Source organism: Camelus bactrianus, chromosome 1 (assembly GCF_048773025.1).
Source record: "Camelus bactrianus isolate YW-2024 breed Bactrian camel chromosome 1, ASM4877302v1, whole genome shotgun sequence".
Taxonomy (NCBI): domain Eukaryota; kingdom Metazoa; phylum Chordata; class Mammalia; order Artiodactyla; family Camelidae; genus Camelus; species Camelus bactrianus.
Window position 1 is genome coordinate 35,632,848 of NC_133539.1, and position 21,394 is coordinate 35,654,241.

The following is a 21,394-nucleotide window of genomic DNA, read 5'->3' on the forward strand; positions in this document are numbered from 1 at the left end:
ATTTTCTGTTTCTTTTTCCGTGCACCAAAGCAGTATTTGGAACTCAAGCAGTATTTATTGTTCAAGCAGGCTAATCTGAGTAATTCACATATTATCTAAATAAAATGATAGTTTACTAAATCTTCTCTTCTAATTTTCTTAGTGTTGTATCCTAAAACTGACATGTGCAGGTACTTTGATAATATGAAACTAGCAATTTATAAAAGAAAACTAGAGTAGGTACTTCTCTTTTCACAATCTAAGACAAGAATATACACATTCACTGTTCATTTTTATGCAGCTAAAATTAATCCGCATTTGTATCGAGGACTGTCATGTGTACGGTGAGCTTCATCAGCTGCTCCATGGTGTGGAGGGTTTCTGTCATGCTGGTTTTAATGTTGCCCCACAAGAGTGCACTGTTCTCCAGCACGGAAGCTGCAGTAGCATATGCAGCAAAGGACTTCGCACACTCAACTGGAGAATGTCATGAGAGGAGGAGAGCCCACTATGGTCAGCCAGCATCCAGAAAACCAGACATTCACATTGTGACCTTGAAATTTGGGGCACTCTGCATTAGTAAAAGCTTATATACACGGATGTTACTGACAAAGCCAGATATCTAGGACACAGTGGGGTGAGGAAAAGCACACTCGTTAAAAATAATACCTGATCAATGAGATAAAGGGAAAGGCTGTTTGTACTGAATCACTTAATAATCCCTGAGACTCATTAAAATTAGGACAAATCCTCTATTTCCTTTCTCTCTTCAAACATATTTGTAAAAAAAAATTAGGCATATGCTCCATTTTCAAGGTTTTACAGCCAGTTCTCTCAATTGCCACATTAAGGGCTATACAGTTGTGCCCGTTTTTGTTCAGAAACACACGTATGTTCAGGGTTGGTTATCTTCTCCTGAAGGAGTGCAATATAATAGACATGCCTAATTCTGTCTGTCTGGCTAGCCTTTAAGTGATTTGTCATTATCAATACAGAATACGAAATCAAGATTTTGAAAGCTATAAATTTTTAAACATTTTTTTGTAAAATGTTAAATATCTATGAAAATAGATGAAATTGTACAGCAGTGTAATGAACCTGCATGTACCCATTTCTACAACAACTTCAGTAACGATCCACTCATAACCAGCTTTCTTTCATGTATACCCTTACCCACTTCCTATATCCTTTTAATTTTTAAAAGTTATATTGTCCACAAAAATGATAATAATCATGTTAAACTGATTAGCAGCTATCTTCCATTGTTAAAAGGCTGAATCTTTCATTCAATGACAGAACTTTCCCAGTCAATTAAATATTCAGAAAGACTATATATGTGGAATATGTCTCTAATTTTATGTCACAAATTTTATACAAAGAAATACATACAATGGAAACTTTCATTTACGCATTGAATAATCAGAAGAATTGTACCCATATTGCAAATTACAAAATTAAAACTGAGCCATGAGTTAATTTTCTTAAGGTAGTAAATTTTTGTTAGTGAAGAATTTATAATGACTAAAATTCTTAAATTTATTCCTCGATCCAGCCATTATTTCAAAAATCAGATACTGAAAATTTCTGAAGGTAGAGAATACTTATTTAATTCCTGTTCTGTGCTAGGCATTCACATGATATTTAATTTTATTAGCCTTTTAAGTAGGTATTATTATCTCCATTTCACCAGAAAAAAAGCTGAAATTTTGAACAGCTCATGATCACATAGTTATTAATTAGGAAACTGAAATTTGAGTCTTGTACTTTTCAACTGTAAATCTATACTAGACACTAATGATCATAATAGTGCCTTCTAAGACTTTTTAAAGGATTAATTGAGATAATTCATGTATACTGCTTAGCTAACACAGCAGCATTGTTCAATATATGTATTTTTAATTCTCCTCTTGTTATAACAGTGGAAGGAGAATGGGCTTTGAGGCTAGTGCAAAGGATCATTCTACTTACACACAAGTACATTTTCCTCTGTTTTAAATGAAATCAGTGAGAGTAAGAAATTTTATTTTGAGCAATTATGCATTGTGTACCTTATATCAAAATACCGTTTACCCATTCTCATAAAGCATACTTTTTTCCAAAGAACAAATAAAAACTGATGCACTTACTGAATTTTAAAAAATCAGGTAGTGTCTTCTCAAATGATCTTTTTGTAGCTGTACTTTTATTTAGAAATGACAGGATATAAATTTTTTTTCTTATAGATGCAAAATTAATCAAATATGACCATGTAAAGCTTGGCCAGATGGAAAGATTGGGCATTGCATTTGCCCAGTCTTTGTTAATTTTTTCCAACACTATTCTTTTAAAAATAGTTATTATAAAGAGAATTGAATTAATATTTAACATTTCTATGTCTAGTGTAATGTATTTGTGACCATTTCTTAGGATTTATCAGAGTAAATAGTCACATTTGTAAATTTTGTGATTTTTAAATACTAGACTTACTGAAACACCATGTTCTGAATTTTGAAGGTAAATGACATGTCCCTATGTCCAGCTATCCCACTGAGCACAAAGGGAGAAACACAAATTGGCCCACTTGAAATTCTGCCTCTTGCCCTTGGTCTCCCTAGTGAGGTATATTCACAACATGCTTTCTCTTACAAATACTCAGCCAATATGACAGCAGCCTTGTTATCACCATCATCATCACAACCATCTCTTCTTACATTCATGCAGAATTTGACATTTTAAAAGCACCTTTAGACTTATTCTTCAGTTTGATCTATCTCTTAAGAGGCAGACAGATAATTTATCCCTCTTAAGATGGATCTGAACTCAGAGAAGAAATAGTGACTTACGCTTAGATGGCACTTACTGTGAGTCTGGCACTGTTCTAAGTGCTTTAAATACTGTAGCTGCACAAAAAATCCTGTGATGTAGACACAATTAGTGTCTGTATGTTATAGATAAGGAGGCAAAGGCACAGAGAGGTTAAAATAGTAATTCAAAGTCACACAGATAGTAAGTGACGGAGGCAGAATTAGACCCTACACAGTCAGGCTCCAGAATCTATGCTCTGCCCCACCGTTCTGTACTGTCTGCCTGTAAACTGACAACTGGCTTGTCACTTAGAATAAATGGTCCTGACATCCAAATGTAAAACACCATCCTTACACCACATTGATCATGATAATGACAGAACTTTTTTTCAGAAAATGAAAATTCATTATGGATCCTTCCTTATGATTAACCCAAACTTTATCATATCTTCTCCTCCTAATCCTCACACATCTACAATGACACTTTTTCCTTCAATTAAAAAAGATCATTGAACATTTCTTAAGTTCTGCCCCTAATCCTCCCTATAATTCTAAAAAAATAACACTCTAGCTGCAGATATTACTGTCTTCTGTACATTTCCTTGAAGGGAAGAAATTAGATCTGCCTTTATTACCATTATCTCTGTGTGTTGTTCATACTATCTGTCGTACTGTTGCCAATTGGTGAGTATTTATTAAATAAATGTATAAATAATGGCTTTTGGACCTTAAATGACTTTGACAAGTTATGGTGTAAGTTGTTGTTTTGAAAATAGTGGCAAGACAGGATTCCTGAGAAAGGATCAAGTCCAGGGGAGTTTAGGACTTCCTGGAGAGAAAACCAGTCATTTGTCATGATGCAGTTGGTGAATCAGTAGGACAACCTGCTGCTTTTGTGGGCTGAAGGACTTAACTTGGACAAAAAATAGAGAAGCAGCATCTCACTTCTTGGCACCTTCTCTCTGGCTGACCTGTGAGGCATGGACTTGTACCAAAACTCAGAGTGAGAGGGTTGGACCAAGACTGTTTTTCCATTCCATAGAGAGCCTAAAAATTGATCACGTAATTTTTCTTTTCAGAAAAATCTCTCATTTGCTATTAAATGAGAGATTTTTTAAATGTTGTACAAAATCCATCTAGTAATCCACACAAGATTAGAATTTCTTCTATGATCTAGGAGCATTCTATATGTGGCACTACTCTGTGACAATCACGATGGCAGCAGTGGAGACAGAAAAGAATGTGAAGGGTCTCTGCTCTTGGAAGCTCAAAATCAAAGAGTTGTGGGCAAATCTTCCCAAACACCATGTACATGAAGATGGCGCCCAAACTAGTTCTAGGCAGTATTTTATCATTGAATTAGAATATGTAAAAGTCAGCAACGCTCCATATTCAACAAATTCTGATTAACTGTGCATTTAAGACAACTTTTTTTATTGAAGCCATTGGATGTAAGAAAATATTTCTACAATGATTCTATAAATAAGATTTGATACTGTTGGATTATTGTGTTCCTTTCAGAATCCCAGAGAACTTTACAATTAGTATGTCCATAATGCAACATACACTACTCCAGTAAAATGAATCGATAGTGTATGCTTTTATTCTCATTTTCAGAGAGCCAGAATACATAGCTTATTGGCCCTCTTGGTAAAAACAGAAACAGTGAGAAATGACTGAAATTTTATCCAGTGCTTGACTCATTATATCAGGGCTAGTCTGTTGATTAGCCCCAGGAAATGGTAGCTATAAGAGCAAGAAGTAAAAAGTCTAAAAGATATAGCTCTCAGCTTCCCTCTTTTTCTTTCATGTTTCATTATTCACAGTGAAGTGCGTCAAAATGCATGCAGCTTATCACAAGGTCCCTTTTCCAGCCAGGGTGTGTATTTCCTGAGGTTTCTTAGGGAGTCTCAAATTACCACCATCCAAAATAATTTGGAGGCCTACAGTGTACATCTTGCAGGTCAACAGTGTAAACACTTTGAATGGAATTGTTGAGAGGAAATAGTTGGTCCGTATTGATGACTTTTTAAGAATTCCTTACCTTGTCTTGTTTTGATCTTCTGCATCCTAACAGGTGAATTTGGAGAGGTGTGCAGTGGTCGCTTAAAACTTCCTTCAAAAAAAGAGATTTCAGTGGCCATCAAGACCCTGAAAGTGGGCTACACAGACAAGCAGAGGAGAGACTTCTTAGGAGAAGCAAGCATTATGGGACAATTTGACCATCCCAATATCATTCGCCTGGAGGGAGTTGTTACTAAAAGTAAGTAAAATCGTAAGACAGATTTTGTGTCTGTTAAGTCGAGGTTGTTTAAACCCAAAGTCAATAATTTAAGAATTTTGATCTTTTTTTCATTATCACCTGATAGTCCTGACCACCCCACACACACCACCACCAAAATGTTTAGGATTAACATGTATTTCTTTGACAAGAGGTCAAAGATATTTAACTAGTATTAGGTTGACAGTGCTATCCTAGATCTTAAAAAGCTTAAAAGATTTAGGAGCTAATCATTGGACTATATTAAGACATGCTGATTAAAAATAGTTAAGTGAATTGTGTGGAACTCTCTGTTACGTGAGTAGCAAGGAAAAACGATGACTCAATTTTGACAGAAATTGCTGGGAACTCCCAGCTAGCTGCCTTTTCTTTCATTGTTCACCAGTTTTATTTAAGCTTCCAAATCTTTACCCTCTTGGCTTTAGAAAAATTATGGGAGTTTGGGGACTGCTTCTGAGCTGTAAAGATTGGGATCACATTAGACCCAAGCCCTTTGCTCAGGTCTCTGTGGATTTCAAATAAGTCTGATCTAGAGTCCCAGCTGGATTCTTGACTGCTCTGGGGAAGCTCTGGCTCACAGCCTGTGGAAGAGAGCTGAACTTATTTCCATGATGGTTTCTCCAGCCAGGCTCAGAAGGCATCCCGTGAGGCAGATATGTGATTTTTGGCTCCAGTCCCAATGAAAACCTCTTGAGAATGCTCTGGGATTTGTTTTTTTCTCAAGGTTTTGGACCACAGGATGAAGAATAAGCTAAATTGGCAGCAAACTTCCTAGAGTGAAAGACAGCATATGGCAGGGAATTTGGCATCCTTTAGGGGATAATTCATTGGCACCACATTTACATATTCTATGGTTACCAACAGACATTACACATTAAATTCTTCACAATGATGTTTTTCTTTAACATTACATGGAGCACTTTCCAAATGGCACAATATCTATTCTCATTTTAGTGTGACTAGAAAGGCAATTCCTTACTACAAGAGCATGGTATAATTGAAATAATACTTGGATTTCCTTTAGAGTTTTTTAATATAATAAATGAGGTTAAGAACTTAACAATGTAGAAGAACTTAACCATAAAGTGTAAGTCCATATTAAGTCTTGTAAAGCATATTTTTTCCCTCTGTACTTCTAAAAATTAGGCCATGTTAGTAGTAACACTAAAATATTTTCTGATGAAAAATATCTTTTTAGCTTTTAAAAATTAATCATAAAAACATTGTTAGTAGTACTAAGGATTGGAGGTGTAAGTATGTGTTCCTTCAGTGCAAGATCATATTTATAGAATATCCTACTTAATGTCCATAGAATTATAGAATGATGTCTCACTAGGGTTTTAATAGTCAATTAACCATTGATTCTTATGCATGTCATCCTTACTGAGTGGTTGTCCTTCAGATCTTGAGCCCGACTGGGAGAGGAAACTCATTCATACTTGTGTATCTTTTCTTCTTTAAATTCCCGAATTTCAAGAGTTCTTCTTTTTTAGTTGACCAAGCATTGCATTATAAACATTATTTATTCTTATTACTACCCTGTGAATTAGATATGGTGATTCCATTTTACATTTGAGCAAACAGTAACCTTAGATAAAAGCAAGTCGTGTGTCCAAGTAGGAAGTACTGGAGATGGCACTGGAACCAGTCTGTTGCTTTCACCTCTGTCCCCAACCCTGGACAAAATAGGCTTTCTTCTTTTTATGTTTGTATTCTATTAATTCTTTTGTATCTTGAATTTTTATCTTCCCTAATAATGATCATCCATCAAGCTTCAAACATTTTCTGGAGATAATAACCCTTAACACCTAAAACAAAATGTGAACTCTCATTAGGGGCAAGAAACCATGCTATTTGATAATCAGTGACTAAACAGAACCTGGATCAAAGGAGGTGCTGGATTTACCAATGTTAATGAATACAAAACTGATGGGTTAGTTGATTGAATATGAATAAGACAACAGTGTCTTGTATGAATAGTTCTCTCTTTGGTGTTGGTTCATTAAACTGAATGCACATTTCAAAGCAGTGCAGTTGTGTGACTGATTGCATCACGTAGGGAGTGGTGGAGAAAGTGATTGCACTTTAGTGTGTACAGAATTACCACCTAACTTCTTCTACCCTCACGACTAGGAAAAAATGAGACAGCAGTGTCTATCGAACTAAATATTAGGTTTAGATTTAAGCTGACTGATAGTCTATCATCGTTTATCAAACATGAGTTGAGTTTCTTGTTTCCAGTGTTATGAGTCATTGAAAACAACTTGTTTTACTTTGCTAGCTGTTTCCCATAAAATTATTTACTGATTGACAGGCAATATTAAACCATAATTATTGTGGCAGATTTTTTTAGATATAAATGTGCAATAATTGATATGAATTATGGTCACTTGGCAAAGAAATCCATAAAACAGACCCCAAAACCAAAATGCAGGAAAAAATGCACTAAGAAATAAATGACCTTTAAAAATCGCAGGTATTATGCAGTAAATGTCCTGTTCAAGGCCGAATCTGTAACATTCTAGTATGGATTACAACTGCCTTATTCTTAGAGTGAAAGTTCTAAATTTGATGTATCTTCCTGGTCAAGTAATCATGTAAGAGACTGCCAAATCTGACTATATAAATCCCAGCCATCTCATATATCGCAAACATAATAGGGTAGCAGGCCTAGAATTAGATTCTGAACTCCTTTAGTGGCATATTTAAAAGCTTGAAGTCTCGCACCCTGTTACATCTGAGATGAACTAGAAATGCATCAGAATACAGTTACTGTGTTGCATTTAAGATATAAATAAGGCAAATTTGTCACCAGAAGGAGTTAGTTAATCAACTTCTATTATTTTCTTTGTTTTCTGAGACTCTGTGACTACTAAGACAATCTCCTGGCAGCGTTCAGAGACATACACACACATGCACACAATCAGAGTTGTGAGGTACGGAGCTGGTGAACGAATTGTAATGAAAGAAGAAAAGAGAGCATACTGGCACTTGGATTACGAATCAAAGGTTCAGAGATCAAATTCTGACTCAGCTCTACCGGCTGGGAGATGTCTGGCAAATCAGAACACTGCCAGAGACTCACTTTGTCCACTTGTAACATGGAATTAGCAGTTCTGCTTGACTATTTCCACATCCTTGTAAGATCAAATAAGATTCCATAGGAATACATTGTTAGGTGGACTAGAACTATGCAAATACAAATTACCACTTCTGGTTGAGTTTGAGAAGATTTTACCACTTAATCTGGGGATATAGAAGAAAATTCTTCTGAACAATTCCTTTTTTGCTCAAAGATAATTTTAAAATTATTGCTATTAATTATGTGCTCTGAAAAACTAGGTCTATTATAATGTATCATTTTCAAGTTAGGGAAAGCCTTTTCTTCAGTCATTATATTTTCATTTATTTGAATTGAGCCATAAACAATTTTAATGGTATGTTTTAAGCCTGATGGTCTTAAACAAGAGAAGGTGAGAGAGTCTCTGATCTTCAAAGTAGCAGAAAGCTGGGGGCACAGTCCTACTCAGAACTTGGTACTAACATGTGTTATCAATTTTAGCTGAAGTACAAAAAGTTGGAACCTGTTTTTAGCAAATGTTTGATATTTCTGCCATCACACTATTAGTCAAAGGATGTTCCAGCTTCATCCAAGAAGACTTTCCATTGGTCACTTTTCACCTAGTGAAATAGAAGGAATTATATTGGATGGGATTGATATGCTTTTTGTTGTTATTTAGGGATGGATTTTTTTTTAATTAAAAAAATAATAAATGCAATTTAACTGTAACCTTGTATTATTAAGGAAAGTCATGGGCAGAATTTTTAGAGGATTTCTCATACTGAAAGCATTTCTGTATTGGTGTGAGTGTCCACTGTACACCAAAAGATAATCATTTGCTTACATTTCCTGCACATATGGTGTGGAAATCTTACTGGAATAAGTCATTTTTTTAGTGAACAATGTCAAATTAGTTCTATTTCTTGTTTGCCTTTCTCTAAAACATTTCTTCTGCACTTGTCTCAAGGGTACTGCACTCTATGTCATATTTTTAATGGGCAATATATGTTATATATATTTTATTAATTTATAAAAATAGTTTATGATAGATTTTAGAAACTCTGATGAAACAAGTTATCATGCATTCATGACTGTATTTTGATAAATGAGTTGAAAACTCTTAAGTTCCCTTATCGACCAAACTAGGAAAATCTCTACTCAATAAACTAAAGGAAAAAAATAAGGCAGGGAATGCTATTTTTACATGTATAAAAAACTTTCCTTGTTTCCTCAACATTGTCCACTCACTTTTCTTTGTTGAATTGGCCACAGTTGAGTTACAAAAGAATGTGTTGCTGTGTATTCCCCCCAGTCATTTAGATAAGATAGGTTTTGATATTTTTGAAAAATTAAATTCAGTTTACAAAATTTGTTAGTGCATGAGTTGTATGTGTCCAAAGATTGCCTCTCATAGAGCGCTGCTTTAAATCTGCGATAACTCTCCTAAAGGAAGGAAAATACACCCTTGTTTCCTAATTGTCTAAGTAATTTTGGTCTTACACAAACTCTTGCAAAGAGGGAGAATAAGAAACACCCCTACCTCATAAAGCTAGTGATACCTTGATATCAAACCATACAAGAGCATCATCAGAAAGGAAAATAAAAGATGAGTATAGCACATGAGCAAAAATTCAGTATCACTGTAATAATTATGAAACCATGACTAGCAATGCTTTAAAAAAACATACTATATCATGGTCAAGTTTAGTTTATTTCAAGAATGCAAAGTTGGTTTAATATTTAATCATTCAAGAAATCCACAAAATTAATAGATAGAAAAGAAAATCAACCTCAATAGATGTAAAAAATAAATATTTTAATTTAAATTTATTAACACATCATGCCTAGAAAATATGTATACCTGACAAATGTATATAAACACCCCCAAAACTAAAACAAACAAGCCTGCAAACATCATACTCAGGAGTGAAACCAAGAAGGCATTTCTTTTAAAGTAGAAACTAGGAGTCTGCTGTTACCATTTCAATTCATCATTAGACCTAATGTCTTAAGTTTTGAAATTAGACAAGAAAATAAATAAAAATGTAGAAAGTTTGAAAAGGAAAAATAACTAAGCTGTCCTTATAAAATCATACTGGGCACATTCGAGTATTATTCTCAATAGAGTAAAGAAGAGTAGAAATATTGTTCCTATCTTTTAAGGTATTAAATTTTGTTTCAAATTAAGCGTAAATAAATTTTAAACTTTTAAAGTCAACTGCATATAAAGTATTCCCTGTGCTGAGATTCATAGAGTAGGGTTGGTTAAAAAAGGGTTGGAGAAAGCACTTCTGAGGCTGATTCGAAGAGAGAGAGCGTCCCTAGCCAGCCTGTGACAGTAGGCGCAACACGGCCGGTTCTCACTGGCGGTCTCTTAGGTGCTGGACTTAGAACTATAGACAAAATAGGTTGACTCCTGTTGTTATTAACTCATTGGCTAGTGGACGGAAGAGGGATCGTTCTTAACATAAATAATGTCTTGATTAAAATGGAATTTGCAAAAGATTGCCCTGTATGTTTATATGATTTAATGGGAAACCTGCTGTAAAATACTCTAATTCAGTTTATTCCAGTATTTCTCTGTCTCAGTTATAGCACATGGTAATCTATAACTGAAACATTTTCTTTCTAATCCGAAGTGATTCAAATCTTCTTTCCTGAGAACAGTAAGGCATATTTTGTCAATTTTATTCCATTTTCCTTCTCCTGTTTATGCTTTTTTTGCTTCCACTCTGATTGTGATTACATGATACCAATAATGAATACTTGCTGCCAAGGTCAAAGGTTTCAATTTTATAAATCACACTCGTGTATTAGAGTGTGTGTGTCTTGAAAATAAGGCAGTTTATAAGACAAAATTACCTTTAATAGGAGTTAATAGCATTTCCTTTGGAAATGAGTTAAATTTCAATAATTTGTAGCATTTAAATCTTTGATAAATAACTTAGGCTTGAATGAAAACATTTTCATCTAAGGCCAACATTTATTTGATAATTGCAATACAGATTCCAAGCATGGCTATATGTTTGTCACATTAACCCACCCTCTTATTTTAATAGAAAATGTGGGTAAGAAGGTTATGGTGAAACAGAGTGCAGAACCTGAAATTCTTAGACATTTTGAATCACATGTCTTCTGTCAGCAAATAAAATGATTAGTAGTATCTCTGAGCCACTGGGGAAATTAACTGATTGTAAGAGACTGGTGTGCTTCCCTTAACCCTTTAATTATGAAAGATCATGATGTTATCTATACTCATAAGTCAATATAAGAACAAAAGCAAAACTCCACTGCACATTTTGTTTTGCCGATTTTTGATGGACTTTCATTTTGCCCAAACAACAATAATTTCATTGATTTCAGTTTGTATAAGCAGATGTATTTAAGGATCTCTGAGGACAGTGAATAATATAGGCCCTTAAAAAAGCTGGTAATGTCATTTCTAATTCAAAATACACAGGAAAGAGCACGCGAGACTTCGACAGGAATGCACTGCATCCTGTGCAGATGAGATGGAATTTTATAAATGATTTCCAACCACATTCAATACATGTTAGAACTAGTTCTCGCCACTGTTGCGAAGTCTCTTTTCCTTTAACCCTGTTTACCATAATCAAAATCACAAGGAAAAGTAAGTGAGGATACTACTTCCAAGGTAGAATATTTTTTATTCTGTTTACTCTGTCTGTACATCTGGGTTTGCTGAATCTTTGAACTTAATTCAAAGCACATTTGCAGACTTTCCCATCTTAACTGATGTGTTTACAAATACATAAATTATAGAGCTAAATGCAGCCTGCTCTGATTTCTGAATGGTCATGGGGCTTTGGCTTAATTGACTGGTTTGATTTTCCAGCTACTTTTATTTCCCTTGCCAAACATTTTACTAGACATGCTAACAAGAAATGAAATGGTCATAAGGCTGAGAGCCAGAAGGAAAAGAGTGATAAGCAAAGGTCTGGTTAGTACATAAACGTGGTAAATGGCCACTGTAATTGAGAGTTGGCTGTACGAAGCTGTGTATCTGTGACTACATTCAAGAGCTGCATTGAGTTTTACTAGCGTATTAGTCTTCCAAGAATTGTATTAAGGAAGAAACATAGAAATGTAGAGTGATTTATGGAAAACATGCATAGGCAGGGTTTCATTTGTTTATTTGTTTGTACATTCATTTTATTTCAGATTAGTTTTCTACGACCATCCATAGACATTTGATTTACTGTTCTGGAGAGACAAAAGTTTCCAAAGAAATGTTGAATCTTCCTTTTCTTCCTGAATATTGTCATGTCAAAGCCTAGCTAAAATTTTGAAGAAGCAAGTCTGTAGGCTCAAGGTTTTGGCTAAAATGACTTTTCAAACATTACTTAATTTCATATGTGTGTGTGTGTGTGTGTGTGTGTGTGTATAGTATATTTGATATGTTACTGAAAATATATAACTTAATCAGTGTCCTAATGGACAATGAATTGATGTGTCAATTGATTTTTCATATATGAAAATCTGAGAATTTATAGAATTTAAATAATTCTCTCACCTCTTAATAATAAGACATATAGCTTGGGATATATGCATGTACTAAATGTAGTAAACATAACGTTCATGCAACCAAGCTATAATTCATAACCAATATGAATTAAGAGTTTTCACATATGAAACAATAAACAAGGAAAGAAATATATTTTCTGGCATCAGGATGGCACACGAACCATAAAATAGAAGGAACACATGAGGGAAAAAAAGTATGTGTGCTCTACAGTTAGGTGCACAGGGATGTTTGTTAAAAATCTATTGTGTGTTCAAGGTCTTTGACCTTGCTCAGTCAAGATTTGTCTTAACTCAGGTCTTCTCGACTTGGAAGAGGAGTGATTTTTTTTTCTTTGTGTAACATGATGGATTTATAGTCAAAACAATATTGTAGCAACAATAAAGGAAGTGAATTATGGGGTAGTAATCTGTGTAGGCTTTGAAACTGGAGTTACATTTTACTGTAACAATTGTCGGAAGTGCTACCCTCTTCAGTCATCCTTTCAATTCAGAATGATGCATAGAATTGATTCCCAACAATTGCCTCAGTTATTATCTGTAGTTGAAGATTTATTCTATTTGTAGATCTATGTATCAGTATACTTAACACTTTTGCGTCTTTGTGTCTAATGCTTTTTCATATTTTAAATGTTTCCCTCAGTGTACATTTCCAAAAATAACGGCATAATACATTCAGGTTGCAACTTCTGGTTTTATAACTTAGCTGTGTGACATTAAGTTTATTACCCTCTATATATCAGTTTTTTCATGTAAAAAGTGGAAATGATAATTAATAAGTTAGTATATATAAAATAATTAACACCAATATTTTGCATACACTAAGTACTGTATAAATGCATTTAAATGCTTGTTAAATGTTTAATAGTAATTAAGGCCACATACTTCCAAAATGGTTATTACAAATTACTACCAATAACAATTTTAATTTTATTTTCCCTTTAAACATAACATGGATTTTATCATTTTTAATGTGCTAATTGAATACAGATTTTAAAAGTTTTAATTATTAGTCTTAATTGTTTTGTCCAGTTGGCACATAGTATCCATGAAGGTAGGGACTTTGATTTATCTGCCCATTTATTCTGACTAATGGGCATGGGAGAAACACCTAGTGTGTAGCACTGTAAATATCTGCAGTAGTTGTCAATGATTATGGAATTCCTGGCTCTGTCTGGTGCCTGAAGACAGAAATACTTGATTTTACAAATCAGCTAAAACGCAATTAGAGTGAAGCAACGGGCATATTTTGTGTTCAAGGAAAACCATGCCAAATAAGCCAATTTAGGTATCATAGGGTATGGGCCCTTGTTTTGAAAACCAATCTTCTTCCATCTTTTTTATTTTTTTTACTTTTGTTTTCTATTGAAAGCTAGTTTTGTTTTTAATTGCAACTTTGTAAATTTGGAGGACAGAGAAAACTTTCAGTTTTTAGTTCATCAGGTGCATCAAAATACATATGTTCATTGCATATTTGTTGAACTCTGCTGATGGTTATACATTTATTATTTACCGTGTATCTAGGTAAACCAGTTATGATCGTCACAGAATACATGGAGAATGGTTCCTTGGACAGTTTCTTACGTGTAAGTAAATTGTATATGCATTCACCTATCTCTGCCTTATCTCTGCCTTATCTTTAACTATCTACACATATATAAAGATGGAATGAATTGCTGAAAATGATTGATACAACCTCTAATATTGTGCCAAACAATTAGATAATCAGTTTTAAGAAAACTGAACTTGTTGGTACAGAATAGCAAGAGGAAGACTATAAAATTTAATCTTTATCTTGCAGCATCCAAATGTTGATGGTTTATATTTTTAAAACAAATTTGTGCAATTTTCTTCAGCCTTTTTATACTGACACGTTTCACATTGGTTAAAACAAAAATTTAAAAATTCTAAAGTAAGACATAAATTATATTAATATAAGAAATATACTTTTCTTTATATAAAGCAACCTCCATCTATTATAAGATAGAAGACGTCTATCTTTCATATAGTATTTTCCACTCAGAAGCTAAGCATGTGCTGTAATGTCAAAGTATTCTCAATCCAGAGAGATCATTACTTATATATCATAACATATATATACATGTGGATAGATTTCAGTTGTTTACGTTTAGAAAATTTATATTTTAATAATATCAACAATATTACATTCAAAGAAATTCAAAAGCTTTATGGAATACAAGTCTGTCAATCATTAGTCATTGCAACGGATTAGAAAAAAAATAGACCCTGTCCTCATGGTGTTTTCAACAGTATATAAATGGGAACTGATAGATAGATCAATGAAATATATGGTATAATTCATAATCCTGGAGGAAAATTCTAGTTTTTCTATGAATTAGAAGTTATATTGTTTACTTTAATATTCACGAGCCAAATAAAAATTTTAGTAGCAATTATTTTCACAAACATATTTCAAAAACAAGTATTTTGCAAACCAGTAATTAAAAATATTATAATAAATATTCATTTAAAAGTATCATTTGTGTAGGTATTGCCTAGACATGAAATTTTAATTTTTGTGTATCTATGTATGATGCATGTATCTGTCTATCTATCTTATAAATCATATATTTCTATTTTAATCCAAGTAGATTGGAAGCTTTTCTAAATCCAGGACTCTTTGTCTCTTGCTGCTTTCAGTTTTATGACATACAATTCAGGGTTGGGTAGAAAAAGAAATATTCAGTAAATCTTTTTGACTAATTTTAAGCAAATTATTTATTATGATAATTGAATATTTAATGTCTACCTTATTTAAAGGCAATTAATATGTCTGGAAAACAAGAAGAAAGAATAAATATTCAATTCAAACCAATAAATAAAAGTCTAAAATAGCCACAGGAACCATTTCATTTTGTTATTCTTAACCTTAAAGTTTCTGAGAAGGAGTTTGTCATCTAAAGACCACAAAATTCTACTTTTGAACCTGAATTCAACAAATATTAGGCTACTTCTTACTACAAACTGTTTGGTAATGCAGCTACTAGGCTATTCTGTTTTACTCCTGTATCCATTTATTCACACGTCTTGTTAGGCTGGTGTGTTTAGAGCTAGAATGTATATAATCAGTCATGTTATGATTCAGTATGTGACATTTTAATCAAGATACGGCTTTAGGAAATAGCAACACATCTTAATTGTACATTTGAAATCCTTCTCAGAAACACGATGCCCAGTTTACAGTTATCCAGCTGGTAGGGATGCTTCGCGGGATAGCATCTGGCATGAAGTACCTCTCAGACATGGGCTATGTTCACCGAGACCTCGCTGCTCGGAACATCTTGATCAACAGTAATTTGGTGTGTAAGGTTTCTGATTTTGGACTTTCACGTGTTTTAGAAGATGACCCAGAAGCTGCTTACACAACAAGAGTGAGTAACTCATTTTTTTTCTTTTATCTTTGTATAACATTTTGTATTACGTTGACTAGCAAATGAATAGAAATTATATGCCAAAATTCTTGGTCAATTATATCTTTTCCCAAATGAAACTTATCCTTTAAAAGTAAAATATTGTGAAACATTCTGGGGAAATAGTCACTGTTCATAAGGTGAATAATGTTATTAATTCTGAAATTCTATATATTGGTTTAATGATTCTCCAAAAAAGGCAGCAAGTTTCACACATGTCTGAAGTCTTGGTATTTCTCTACTTACCCATCTTTTTATCATGGTTGAGCCACTGTTAGGAAGCAGATGGGATAAATTCTCAGTATCCGCATCCAACTAGATATAATTTTAAACCATGTTAAAATTAATATTCACATGAGTAACACATGTTTACATTATAAAAATTTTAAAACAAAGCCATAAAAAGGAGAAAAGTCATCCATAATTCTGCCACCCACAGAGAATATTTGTGACTTTGTGAGTCAATTCTTCCAAACTTTTTTGGCATCCCTATATACATAGACATATGCATGAGTAAAAAATTAAAATTATTCTTAATACAAATTGGGTACTGTTTCTCTTCTTGGCAATATACCTCTTGAATATATTTCACTGTCAATAAACAATTTTTGTTTTCACTTTTAGCAATTTGACATATTGTATTTTCTAGTTGTGTCATTTTTTAACCAAACCTTAACTAGTGGACAAATTATTATTACATCTAGTCATTCAAGAACTTTTTACAAATTTGTAAATAATACATCTGCATTCATAACTGTTTGAGCCTAATGATTCCCTGACACACTCCTAAAAGTAGATTTTCTGTGTTAATCTGTGTCTACTTTAAAAGCACATTTCACCATGCTCCTAATAAAACTAGATATTATCATTATTTTTAGTATTTACTTATTAATTGTGAGGAATTTTATCTAATTATTTTCATTTGCATTCCTTTGATTCAAAATGCATTTGATTATTTCTTCCTATATTTGTTGGCAAGATTTCTTTTAAATAACATTTCTTTAAAGAAATTTTTTTGCATGGAAGAAAATTTAAGAAATAAAGATATAATAATCATTGCTAATGATACTACTTAAAGATAACCAATTTTAACATTTAATGTCATCTTTTCATATTTTTCTGTGCATTTTCATATATGTTTCAATTCTGCATATAGTTTTTAAAAAGATCATACTATATATACTGATATAGAAAATGATTTTATTTAATAAGTCTAATATTTTCTTTATATATAAATTCAGTACTATTTTGTAATCTGCCCTTTTTAACCTGAAATATAAAATATTGGATTTTCTAAATGGTCAAATATTCTTTTTACAATATTACTAAATAATATATGGTACTCCATTTTATTCATATAATTTATTCAGCAAATATACTATTAATTGGGTATAATTTCAATGTTTTGATATTATCAGCAGTACTTTGATGTACATCTTGGAATATTTAGTTCCTGTCTTTGTGTCATTACCACCTCAGGATAAATTTCTAGAATGAAAATTGGTGAGTCAAAACGTGGACAGATATGTGAAGATTTTGATACATGAGTCGCTTGACAATTTTCCATATAGTTTGTTACCACTTTTCATTTTTAGTGACAATGTATAAAGGAGGCTGTTCTTCTATACTCTCACCATCCAAGAGACTGGGCAGTTTTTAAAAAAAAATACAGTCAACTTCTGCTGTTTTCTTCTTGTTTAATTCTGAAAGTTTATTCCTGATTAAAAAACGAACAAAGAAACAACAAAAAAGTTCTCATTCTTTTCTGAAATGATCTCAGTAACTCTGTTAACAACTAAAGTTGTCAGTGGCTTCTAAATCACACTGTGTGAAAAATCTCGACCTGCAGACTGAGTTCCATCTGCAGGAAAAGCCACAGTGATAGAACCACAGAAAGACAGAAGCACCGTGTCCCTGAGATTTCCCTAGATGTGATGATTTAGGAGTTGGAACTCTCCCAATGACTTGAACCCTTGTTCGCATTTGCCCTTTTTAGTTATTCTCTGTAGATTACCTTTGTTCATGAATCTATGTATTTTTCAAAACCGTCCTGCATAAAAATATTGCTGTTCTTAAGAACACAGTTCATTAGATTAAGAACAAGAAAAATGGAAGACAATGTTATGTCTTGCAGCTAGTTGAATTAAATTTAGCACGGTGACTACGCCTACTCAGCTCTGAAAACTTGATAAAATTGCAAACCATGGGTAAATATCTTGATGGTGCTTTTTATTGCTCCTTCTCTGATCTCCAGGAAAATTAGTCAGCCAACATTCTGCAGCTAGGCATTATTTTTATGACTAAATTATCATCCCAGGAGACAACATATGCAACATATGATAATATATTTGTTGTTTGGAAGAGAATGTTTTTTATTCTACTCACTGCTACTCTGCATTTTAAAGATATTTTTCATAACCTTCTGCTACTATATGAGCTTTTAACATACGCCATGAAAAATATTCTTGCTGGCATTATCTCTGTTACAACAATTACCTTATCCAAGAAATATTTCCAGTTCTAATAAAAAGTATTTGGCAAAAAAGCCTTTATTTGAGATACTAAATTTTCCAATAATTCATTCACATTCTATTCTCTATTCCATATCCCATTTTAAACTGAGAACATCCTTGTTCTCAATCCTAGCCTTGATTTCTTGTATTGGGGAGAAACAATTTTTCTCTACCCTTCAAAGTTTCTTTTAGCTGGTCTAATAATCAAATCAACATGAAACAGATTAACAGGAGAAAAACAAATTTAATTTCGTATGGATGGGAATCTCAGGTACATGAGAGAGTCAAAGACAGAAAAGTAAAATGATGGATAGATGCCATCTTGAGCTAAGGAGTAGGGAAGGGGGCCTGGGGCTTCAAAGGGGAGGAGGGCAATTCTCATGTTGATAATAAGAGTAGACATGGGGTAATTAGATGTTTGCCCTGCCGTATAGGTGGGCCACTCAGATAAAGTTTATCTCTGGTAATAATTCCCATTCTAGAAAAGGACCCTTCTCTCCCCTCCACCCCAATTTGAATTCTTCCAGGTAGTTAAGGGAGGGGCAGAAGCTTCTCTTAAACTGGCAGAGTCTTTGATTGCCTTTGGCTCAAAATAATTCACATGCCCAAGTGGTACATTTTGGGGAGCAGGATACTGAAAGGAACAATTTCTCCTGTAGGAACTTGAAAGATTCATTCAAATCTAGATTATCTGCTCTCTGGAGACCATATCAGGTTAACTTTCAGAGCGTCATTTATACTGATTGCTACTTTGTCAGGACAAAGGGGTCCACAAGATCACTTCTTGAACCTTAGTAGAAGAATGGTGTGGCTATGTCAAAGTTCCTCTTTAGCATTTGTGAAATAAAAGTGCCACAGAATCTTTGCATTTATGTTTCATTCCCAGAAGATTCTTAAAAACCGCACGAACCTCAATGAGCTCATTCAAGACCAATAAATTGCTGGTTAGAGTTCTTCAGTGTTCATCCTTGTATTTTCTTGGAACTGCTTGAAATACCCATGGAGGTCCTGGCTTCCTTCTGAGAAGCTGTAATTTGCGTCTGCATTTCTAGAATAATTTAGATACCGTTGATTTAATTTCCCATAATAAACCTTGCTTGGTACAATAATTTTATAATTTACCCTAAAATGTAAGGTATGGCCATAAAGTAATAGGTCTGCTATTTTGTTTTTTACACAAGCACACTGAAACAATTACATGAGTGTTTTCATACTAGGTTGTCTTTTTGGGAACGTGTACTCACTGCACATTCCTGCAGGAACACTGCACAACTTCAGGAACATTGCTGGTGCACAAAATGTTTTGGGAGCTCTTCTCTTGAAATTATCTCTAAAACTAGATTGTGAATGAAACTACCACATCACTCCAAATTGTTTAAGCATATAGTATTATGGGAAGCAGTCTTGACTAAGATAAGTTTATATCTGATCTCAACAAGTTTAAAGTTAATAAATAAGGAAAGTAGTGTTTTGTTGTAAAGTCTGTGTTTTTTTTCCTAACCAAAACAGCATTTATTCAGCTTAGACATCCACTTTATTTATTTGATTTATCATGCTATGATATGGTTATTTCAGAAAAACACATTTATCATTTTAAAACAGCGTGCCAAGGCATTCTTTTTTGGATAAACACATCCTTGTTAATCTGCTTTACTGGTCATATTACTTTAATCACACAACACACTTCAGAAGTTAGCATTCAGTGCCTCAGTGCATTAAACCTTTCCGATTGCTCCTCTGAAAGGTGTTGCCTTTAGGTAGAGGGTAACTTACTAAGGAATCATGAGACACTTGATTCAATGCCCCTGAGTGAATGCAGGGTGTCTGCTGTTTTCATTTTTAAAACATCTCTGCGATCAACAGCTAAGGTAGAAGAGCGGAATAGAAATTATATCAACTAATTCTATATTTAAAAATTCTTAAACTGGAGGGGACATCTGAGGAGTTGAGAAAATCCTTTGTCTTAAAACTTATTTAACAATTTATTAGACGTTTTCCCGGGCTGCTTTTGATAGTGTCTAAAGTGTACCACAACTTTTCCTTCCTTGTATCCTCAGAGTATGCCTGAAAGGAAAGGGTCAGCAGAGAGAGTGATAGACATTTTTTGGGTGTTTTATCTTTTCCACAAGAATATTCGGGAGGAAATCAGACATTTTTTTCTATACACACTTCTAGTTATTTCTCTTGATTTCTCACTACTGAGTTACACAGAAATCCCAGACATTGACACTTTTTATTATATAATATTATTTGCATGCTGTCATCTTTATAAAATTTATGACTCATGAAATGTTGAGAGTGATAAAGGTATAAAGTTTTAGTATTATTGTAAAAATAGTTCAATCTTGCAGATTCCCTGAAATGCTCTTGAGGACACCCAGAAATGCTTGTATGACCCTTTGAGAATCACTGTTATAGATATTTTATAAGGAAAAAAAAATTAAAAACTAAATAAATATTTGAGCAGTTATTAAATTATACAAAATATGACATGATATATAATACTATGTGATCTAACATGTTTGAAGAAATGTCCTGAAAGCATACCTGTGGCTTCATACCAAATCCATGGGTATACAAATCACCTGGAAATCTCCTAGATTTCAAATGAGACGCATGTGATTGGAGCATTTAACTCCGCAAATTAAAAACATCAGGAAATCTGTGTTGTTGAGAAAAGCAAGCAAAATATGAATCACCTCTTTTTGGTTACCCATAATGTGAATATATTTCAAAGTATAATTATGGCATGTTTTCTATTTTTTTTTTTTTTTGCACTGAACTACTAATTTGCTTTATTTTAT

At 33.4% G+C, this 21,394-nt stretch overlaps 1 protein-coding gene across 2 annotated transcripts in view; it reads left to right on the forward strand.

The window, feature by feature from the left end:
- The window catches only part of EPHA3 (EPH receptor A3), a 329,660-nt gene that overhangs the window by 272,831 nt on the left and 35,435 nt on the right, over positions 1-21,394 (forward strand). For both annotated transcript variants that reach the window (XM_010966442.3, XM_010966443.3), the window contains exons 11-13: positions 4,840-5,025; positions 14,171-14,232; positions 15,829-16,038. In XM_010966442.3, the coding sequence (XP_010964744.1) occupies positions 4,840-5,025; positions 14,171-14,232; positions 15,829-16,038 (458 nt within the window). The remainder of the gene's footprint in view (positions 1-4,839; positions 5,026-14,170; positions 14,233-15,828; positions 16,039-21,394) is intronic.